Source organism: Dendrobium catenatum, unplaced genomic scaffold (genome assembly GCF_001605985.2).
Source record: "Dendrobium catenatum unplaced genomic scaffold, ASM160598v2 fragScaff_scaffold_1155, whole genome shotgun sequence".
NCBI lineage: Eukaryota > Viridiplantae > Streptophyta > Magnoliopsida > Asparagales > Orchidaceae > Dendrobium > Dendrobium catenatum.
In genome coordinates, this window is record NW_021319617.1 from 39,365 (window position 1) to 48,623 (window position 9,259).

The 9,259-nt window shown below is 38.2% G+C and overlaps 1 protein-coding gene across 1 annotated transcript in view; it reads right to left on the minus strand.

Annotated features, from left to right (window-relative positions):
- Window positions 1–412: 412 nt before the first annotated feature.
- LOC110114379 overlaps window positions 413–9,259 on the minus strand; it is a 17,079-nt gene continuing 8,232 nt past the window's right edge. Inside the window, exon 3 of the mRNA XM_020847240.2 lies at window positions 413–745. Within this exon, the coding sequence (XP_020702899.1) occupies window positions 428–745 (318 nt within the window). The 3' untranslated portion in view covers window positions 413–427. The remainder of the gene's footprint in view (window positions 746–9,259) is intronic.

A 9,259-nucleotide genomic window follows, 5' to 3' on the forward strand; every position in this document is an offset into this window, starting at 1 on the left:
TTATGGACAGGCTAGCATATATGCAGGAAACAGTTTGATGCCCATGCATGGAAGTTATTACGAAATAGTTATTATGATACCACATCAGGTATTGAAACAGTAACTCCAGCAGTTCTACAAAGCCACAGACTTCAATCTGAAAATTGGTAACACATAAATACCATATGCCCTGTTAATAGTGTGCCATGATTGTATTACTGAAGTTTGAATCACCCACCCAATAGCAAGATCAAAACTAGCTCTGCCAAGGATCATTAGTATATAGCTTTTTGCGTAGCCCTACTAGTATACAAGGCAAACCAAAACCTTGATGCAAAAGAAGGAAGTTCACAACAATGTAGACACCATACTCTTTGTCAAAATAATAAATATAAAAGAATCTATAATTTTAAGACTATGAGTAGACTATCCCAAGTTCCATTTTGCATTAATATTTTGGACCATATCTAAAATTAACAGTATGATTTTGTATAAAGTTCCAGAAAATAGAATGCACCTCTCTTAAAATATTCTCCATCTGTCTCAGCTTTCCATCCGTGCTTCCATAGTTATTTCCAATTGAAACTTTCAAGTCATCTACTGAGTTTTCAAGTATGCATGTTCTGCTCTCAAGCTGTGACAATCTTGAACTCATACCTTCCAGAGCATGTAATATAACATCAACATACTTCTTAACTGTGTTCTCTACATCTTCCACTGAAGCACCATGATGATTCGCAAGCTTGATGTCAGGTAGCATTGTCTCCTATCATAAATGAAGAAACTTCATGAGCTGTAATGGAACATTACTTTAAACAAACAAATAACTATAGAGGAGCGATGACTTTTGCAAAACATGATAATGCAATTCTAGTAAACCAGAAAAATAAAAAAACACGATTCATGATTGAAAATTGAGCAATGCAAGAATAGGCTATTATTAGTATGGTAAAAGTCCTTTTCTTTGAAGGTCACTTAAAACTGAAGTTTGTAAATAATCAACAGCTTTTGGATATCTAATGGAGAAGCTCATGCAAGAAATATCCCTAGTGAAAAGAGAAATTTAGGTATCTCTTAAGATGGTGAAATTATTGATAATATGTAAGTGATTTCGATAACAAATATTTTCAATGAAATGTCAAAGGGTAAGAAGATGCCAAACAATTTTGGTTAGCATTTAAGAATAAAGGAAATCCTTAAAAGAGTAATCATTATAAAGGAATCAAACATAGGAACAATATAGTAAGAGAGCAATAGAGCTTAAACTAGAGAAAAAATTATATTAGTATCAGAGAATCAATTTAGATCTCAAGTATTTCATATCAATCTTGTACAGGAAACACTTGTAGATCTCAAGTATTTCATATCAATCTTCGGAAAACAACGAGAATGCTCCACAAAAAACCAAAAAATCACGAAACAATAGATAATTTGTATTATTTGATGAAAGGGAAACAGAAAATACCAAGATACAATTGATCCTCTATTCGAGAGGAGGATCTTTCTCTCACAAATCTCTACATGCCGCTAGAGCCCAAAGAAATTAAGAGATCTCAAATTTCAACCAAATTCAAGATGCCCTAACCCTAGGAAAACAAACTATTTAATGCATACAATTCAAAAGGAAATCTCTAAACAGACCCTACATTCAAATTTCCTTCCTAATTCCCTCAAAAAACCTTCCAAAATAGCTCCATTGGATCTCGCAAATTTTACGGCTCGTACGGGAGGCGGAACATCTACCTTTGTTTCGCCCGTAAGCCGGTCCCACATGGACTGGCTGGACCGGTCCAGTAGACCGGTCTAACAATATTCCCCTCCCAAAGATCCACCATATACTCAAGGTGGAAGGGTAGTATGATGTTGATAGCTTTCTTCAGTTGCTCTGTTAGTGGTCATGCTATCATCAACTGGAACCAAGCTAAAACTTTCTCTTCCAAACATAGGGCCACTGCCATCAGTCCCTCCTCTCCCCTCACCCCATTCACCATGAGATACATCTCCACCCAGTACACCCACCCATAAGCATCCTCCCTTTTAAATACTGCATCCCCAACATCCTCACCCAAGGATCAATACTACCCCAATAGCTTGTTCATCCTCCAGTATAGCAGTTGTCATGATCCCTCCATATTTCCCCCATGTATCGTGGACGGGAATACCACCTTCCTTCCCTTCACCTCACATGACCCGATTCACATGGTACGGCTCATCCCATTCCTTCGGTCATCCACTCCCCTTGCCCAAAAGACCTCCCATAGTGGTCGGCCACCCCACCACCTTCATCACGAAACTCCCTTCCTGCTGTCCCCCCATTCGATAACCCTATTCCGCCCCTTATCGGAGCCCTTGAGGTGACTCTTGACCCTATCCTTCCTCGATGGCCCACTCCCCTTGTCCAAAATTCTTCTCATAGTGGTCCACCGCTATACCGTCTCCACCAAAAAATTTCCTCTTTGTTGTCTCCTCATCCAGAACCCTGATTCACCCCTTATCGAAGCCCCAGGAGGTGGCTCTTGATGAAAGAAACTTCCCTCGTCAAACTCCTCTTGTCCGATCTCCTTTCCCTTCGATTCGGCCAAGGAAATCCCAGTCAAATCTTGGTTAGGGTTAGACATCGGAACAACCAATGAAGTTTTTGTTTGCATCTCCAAAAGCCTTCTTAACATCTCTTCCACCCTTCTAAATTGGTTTTCCATACGGTTTTCTATATATGAAAATCATTCATTCATGGTTGAGAACTTTTCCATGACGATTTTGAATTTCTCCATCTCGCCTTCCAGTGCATCCATCTTCTTTGCTTCCATTAATTAGATCTAAGCTCCAATTGCAAAAACAGCGAAGATATCTTATTTTTTGACCCAAGAAAATGCTCTGATACCAATTTGATATGAAACACTTGTAGATCTCAAGTATTTCATATCAATATTCAAAAAATAACGAGAATTCTCCACAAAACCACAAAACAGTAGATAATTTGTATTATTTGATGAAAGGGAAACAGAAAATACCAAGATACAATTGATCCTCTATTCGAGTGGAGGATCTTTCTCTCCCAAATCTTTAGACGCCTGATGCATTCAATAATTTTGGTTTATTTATGTTTTATTGTATTTTGAACAATATTAGTTGTGTTTTATTTTTGTTTATGCTATCCTATGATGGTTGGGCTTCCAATGATCATGGTAGGAATTTGCTAAGCATGGCAAGCCATGGATTTGTTTGCTCTTGGGTCCATTTTGATCTTGGGTTGCTTGCAGTTATCATTTTGGAGTTGTTTGTTGTTTTCGGGAGGACCTTGGCTGCTTGGTGATGAGCTCATAAATGCTGGATTCTACTTGGTGCTAGTTCATAAATGCTTGAGCTGAAGTTTAGCTCAATGATTGGGGATTAAATGCACTTCCAAGCTCATTAATACATAAAGGTATGCTATTATTTCAAGAATTCATTTTGGAGTGGACTTGTGCCTCTTCTCCTCCCTTTGTCTTCTCGATTTCCCCTTACTGGTTGGTTTCCTGTGCCTTGCCCCTTTGTCTCCTGTGCTGGCTCTTCGGGTCCCTTGCTGGCTTGTTTCCCGTGCCCTGGTGCTTTGCCTCCTGTGCTGGCTTTTCGGGTCCCTTGCTGGCTAGTTTCCCGTGGTTATTTGGGTGGGGGGGATTTCGGTGGCTTCCTCTCTATTTTTTGTGCAGAATTCCTGCTGCTGTTTGGTCTTCTCTTTGGTGACTTTTGGCCTTTCATTTCTCCTAATTCTAATTGGATTTGGTTGGAGGTGTTATGGTTATTTGTCTACCTTCTTTTGCCTATAAAAATAAGTTGTTTTGAGATGGAAAAGGTTTTTGAATGTTGTGAGCAAAGTCTCTACAAAACCTGAGGGTTTCTTCTCTTGGAAAAGCTTGAGAGCTTGTTCCATCCCCTTTCCTCCTCTCTATTTCATCTTGGCTTCTAATCTCTTCTTCTCTACGCAAGTTCCACTCCATCTGTATCATTCTTCTTGAGCTTTGGAAGTGTATGTTGGCTGAAATTTGGAGACATTTGACGGAGGGGTTTGGTAGGACGTTGGACTCTTTTGCAGTGGTGGACCCTTGGTTTGCAAGCCTAAGACAGTTTTATTTTATATTCCTACTCTCGTTGCATGTGAGGAGACCGCTAGACGGTTTTACTAAGGATAGCGTTTTATGTTTTTTATTTTGTTCCTTTCGATTTGGTTTTCGTTTCTTCGAAGTTTGTTTGGCTGTTTGCTAGCTACATTTGAATCGAGTTTAGTTTAAGTCTTGTCCTGGTGTTCTCCAATTTGTCTCTTTTCTCTAGTTTTGCTTGCATCAACGCCGCTAGAGCCCAAAGAAACTAAGTGATCTCAAATTTCAGCCGAATTCAAGATGCCCTAACCCTAGTAAAATAGACTATTTAATGCATACAATTCAAAAGGAAATCTATAAACAGTCCCTGCATTCAAATTTCCATCATAATTCCCTCAAAAAACCTACCAAAATAGCTCCCTTTGATCTCGCAGCATCTACGGCTCGTACAAGAGGCGGAACCACCACCTCTACTTCATCCGTAAGCCGGTCCCGCATAGACTGGTTGGACCGGTCTAACAGTTTTCTACCAAAAAGATGCATTATAAAATTAATTTTTTATTTAAGATAGTTACTAAAAAAAATAGAGAGCATAGGAGGAATCTGAAATGATTTTTATTGATTTTGAAAAGGTATTGGATCAAGTGTCATGGAAATGGATTTACCAAATATTAAGAAAATTGTTTATCACTAGTAAATTGGAACTATTAAAGATATATATGATCAAGTAATGATGAGCATTAAGAGTAGATGTAGAGAGACCAAAGAGTTTCAAATTATGATTGATTTCTAATAAGGAACTACGTTAAGTCAGCATCCTGTGGTATTAGTTATGAAAATGAATACAAATGATATCTAAATTTAGTTGCCTTGGCCGTGCTCCTTGGCATAGTTCTAAACGGTGAGAAGGACATGGCGAAATTGAGAAGGATAACTAATGAATGATCATTTAAAAAAAAAATAATTGGAGTAACATCGATAGAAAAAAGTAGTTAAAAACAGACTCGGGTGATTTGGACATTCATAATAAAGTGTAGAAAATGCCTTCATAAGATGAGGAAGTAAATTAGTATAAAAAACATTAAAAAAAAAGAGAGATAAACCAAAGATAATGCAAATAATTGTGTAAAATAATTGCAAAGCACAAGTCTGACACCTAAAGAGATGCGAAATCTAAACAAATAGAGCATGACGATTCATTAAGAAAACTCAATGTGTTGGGATAAGTATAATAATGAATAGAAAACCTCCTCAATGTCTTTTTTATTTATTTAAATATGCTACTTTGGTATACTTTAGAGCTAAATATAACCAGTAATATCATTTCTGACTCCAAAACATTTTTTGCAATTTATTCTAAGAAAACTTGCCTAGTTTCAATATAAAAAGTATCAAGGCATAAGAAAAAATATAAATTTACCTTAACAATCAATAATTGTTAATAAGAAAGAACTATTTAAATGAAATTTTCAAATGAAATTCCAATGAAAAAAAAACAATATTTAATTATCAATTAAAATATAGAGAAATCATAAAGAAAAAGACTTTTATTTCCTTGTGGGCTCCGAAAATTCGGCCCCGGCCTCCGCCCGCTATTGCATTTTCTTTTTCGAGGGAGTATTAACGGGATTAAGTTACGGGGTAAATTTTGGAAGGCAGATGGGTTTGTAGATAAGACACTACCCAGAGATTTCGCCCTCATTTTGCGAGGACTTTATGATCTGAGTTCTGGTTTCCTATAGGCACAAGCCCCTAGAGTTAATTACCCCTCCCGATAACGAGAGAACTTTCGATTAAGGCTAGTCGTCAATCAATACATAGAAAATACGTGTTATCTGGCATATAGTAGCAGCATGGGTTTAGGTATTGAATAGTTTGGATGTTTGATATTTAAAATGAAAATTTCATCATCTTGCACTTAAAGCGGATGGTGGGGGAATGGAAGATGGGACCCGATCAAGATCACATGGTTCTGTCATCCCGGGCCATAGTGGTCCCTGGTCTACTTTTGTGCCCTATCGATTATATCATATTGATTCATATCTCAAGGATTTGATGTCATTAAGGAACGTATTGGCTCTGGTCATAACCGCTATTTCGTGGTGCCATTTGGCAGCAAAACCACTCGGTTCAGAGGGCCCTGGGTCATAACCGTTTATCCTGCGGTGTTGTTTGGCAGCAAAACCGTCAGTTATAAGACACATACCACGTCTTTACTGGCAGGAGATTGTTTGATAATGGATCCTAGTGATAATTTCGACTAGGGATTTAGCTCTATGTGAGCTGAAGTAAATTTTAATTTGTCCACCCCGGCAAACTGTTGCGGAGGGTGGATGAGTTTTTCTTTGAGTGGTTGATGATTGAGTTTCAATTTTAAATATTTTTTTTATTTTTGGATTTTGGACTTTGTGGGTATTTGAATGGCATTTGAAAATATTTGTGAACCCCTCCGGTTGAGATTTTCTTTCAACACGGCCATCATCGGGGTAAAGGGGTTATTTCCTTTTGTTAATTGAACCCTGTTGACTCTCTCGAGCTGTTGACAGAGGATCTGGTTTTGTAGGCTTTGTGCCTTTATTAGTGAATTCTCACTGTTATGACCTTAAAGGCCTAATATGAATGTATTAAGACAAATATATCAGTCGCCACAACTGTATATTTGTTTGATGGTTAGAACCCTGTCGACTCCTATTGATCCATATAGAGGGATCAGGTTCGAATTTGAATTCATTTATTGATCCGCGCAGCATCCCTAGACGTCACGTATGTATTTATAACACGCTCGCCGAAGCCCATGTGGGTATTTGGGGGCATTTTGTAATTATTTACTGAACCTTGTCGACTTTTATCTACCTGCTTAAGAGGATAGGGTTCAAATCTATTGACCCGCGTAGTATCCCTACACCTCACGTGTGTACTAATAACACACTCGTCGAGGCCCATGCGGGTGTTTGATTGTCCTTGCCCTTTTGTGTACTAGGTGTATACAAACTATGGTGCATGTGCGGGGGCATTTTCAGATATTTAGTTTTGATCAATTGAGCGGGCAGCCATTATTTGAATGCAATACTCCACTTGAAAGTTCGTACACGCCTTCTTTCTGCTTGTATGCACGGATCCGGTGGCATGTTGTAGCAGATTTTGGATTGAATTATCTATTGCTTTGTACAGGTAGACTGTCGTGTACTACTTATTGCTTTCTGCATGTGGGTTATAGTGCACTAACAAATCTCCTGTTTTTTACCCATAAGTGTTTGCATTTGTTGCGGTTCTCTTGCATTTTGCTCGTAGGCGGCCTATTGGGTATACAACAGATCTTCTATAACAGCACATAGGATCTTGTATGCTCGTATCCCTTCGTTGCATTTGTTGTGGCCTGTTGTATTTCTACTATAGTTGACTATGGGAAAATCATTATACTCATTAACAATTTGATGTTGACTCCTGACTGTGTTATCCCCATCAACAATCTTCTTATACATCAATCATCGAGTTACTGTATTAGTGTTATATTCATGTTGAAGGTGTTGTTGTATGCATTGCTTTCATCCCTCCTTACATACAAGTTGATTGATGGGACCCTCGTTTGCATTTGCCCCTCTCTTGTTCATTGACATTCATTACACATTGCTCTAAAATGCTTGTAAGAAACTAACTTATTTGCTAGCCATTTGTTTGTTGTCAGTTGTGGAGCATCCTGGCATTTATTCGTCACCTCCTGTTACAGCAGTCTGTAGGTGATTTGTATATATTGTTGACATAGCACTATTTCCATATTCGTTGCACATGATGATGGACCCATCATCACGATCATTGCATGCTTCTTAGTATCCTCCCTTCTAAATAATTGATTGAGCATGCTATTGATTATCCACCATTCATAAGAAACCTTTTAATCTTCATATGTAATTGATAGTTAGTGAGATATAGGGATTTTTCCTAACCCCGCTAAGAACTTTGCATGTATGAGGTTTGAATGGATCATACTTCTTAATTAGCACTTTGATTCTGATTGGAATGATAGTTCCATTCACATATTTCTCATTCTTCAAATTGAATTCATCATTGCTCATCTATTGGTGTTCATTTGAATAAATATCAAATCACATGATATCTTGAACTTGATTCACTCAAGCCCCTTTGAGTTATTGCTCAAAATAAAGTTTTTTTATTAATCATTTAACTTAGATTTAAAGTCATAAATTATTGCTCACTCTAATTTCAATTTTATTGTAGATCACTTCTCTGATTAAGCTCAGGTTCAAATTGAGTTCATACTATCATATTTCAAGCTCAAGTTCAAAGTCTTTGTTTGAGCTCAAGTTATCTAATTCATGTCCATTGCGATCTAAAATTGATTCAAGTATTTGCTTGAGTTCAAGTAGCAAGCTCAAGTTCTATGTCTCCTGTAGTCCTTGCAAGTTCAAGTCTGAGTCCAATTTATTGTCATTTGTTGCAAGTCCAATTTTATGTTCAATTTCAATTAGTTTTGAGTTAATTTAAGTTTGATTTAGACTCAATTTTATGTTCAGTTCATTGTCCAAATCAAATCCTCTGTTGTTCAAATGTCCAATCAAGTTCAGGTACGATCTCATATTCACCCAAAATTTCAGCAGCCTCCCGACGTCCCGTTTAGGGGAAAACTACGAGAAACTAGGCCTTACCACCATACTAAGAAAAGCGTGTATGGGTCTTCGATACCTGTTGCAAAAGAAAAGCAGTTGTTTCCCCGCAAACGGGTACTTATAGATATCTCCACTTCGTCGTACGCCTCGCAACGGGTTCTCATCCCACCACGCTAAGAAAAGCATGTATAGGCGATTTTTTGGTGCATCACGAACTTCGAAGAAGAGACTTTAGGTGATCACCTGATTCGTCGAGAGCACCGCGACGAACTTCCTCCCATCACGCAAAGAAAAGCGCGAACTTCCTCCCATCACGCTAAGAAAAGCGTGTATAGGCAGTCGTTTTGTCGCGTTGCAAGCGTCGAAAGCGGGTTCTCAGAGTTTTGGGGTTAAGGGATTATACCTTTACATCCCGGCGGCGATGAAGTCCTTTGTTAACTTTAATAGTAGCTCCAAGTCATTCTTATATTACCTCCAAGTCCTTTGTTAACTTCAATAGTAGCTCCGAACTGGCCATATGCTCCCCAATTGCTCTCCTCTAGGGGTGTCAATTTTTGACACGACCCGAAAACCCGATGC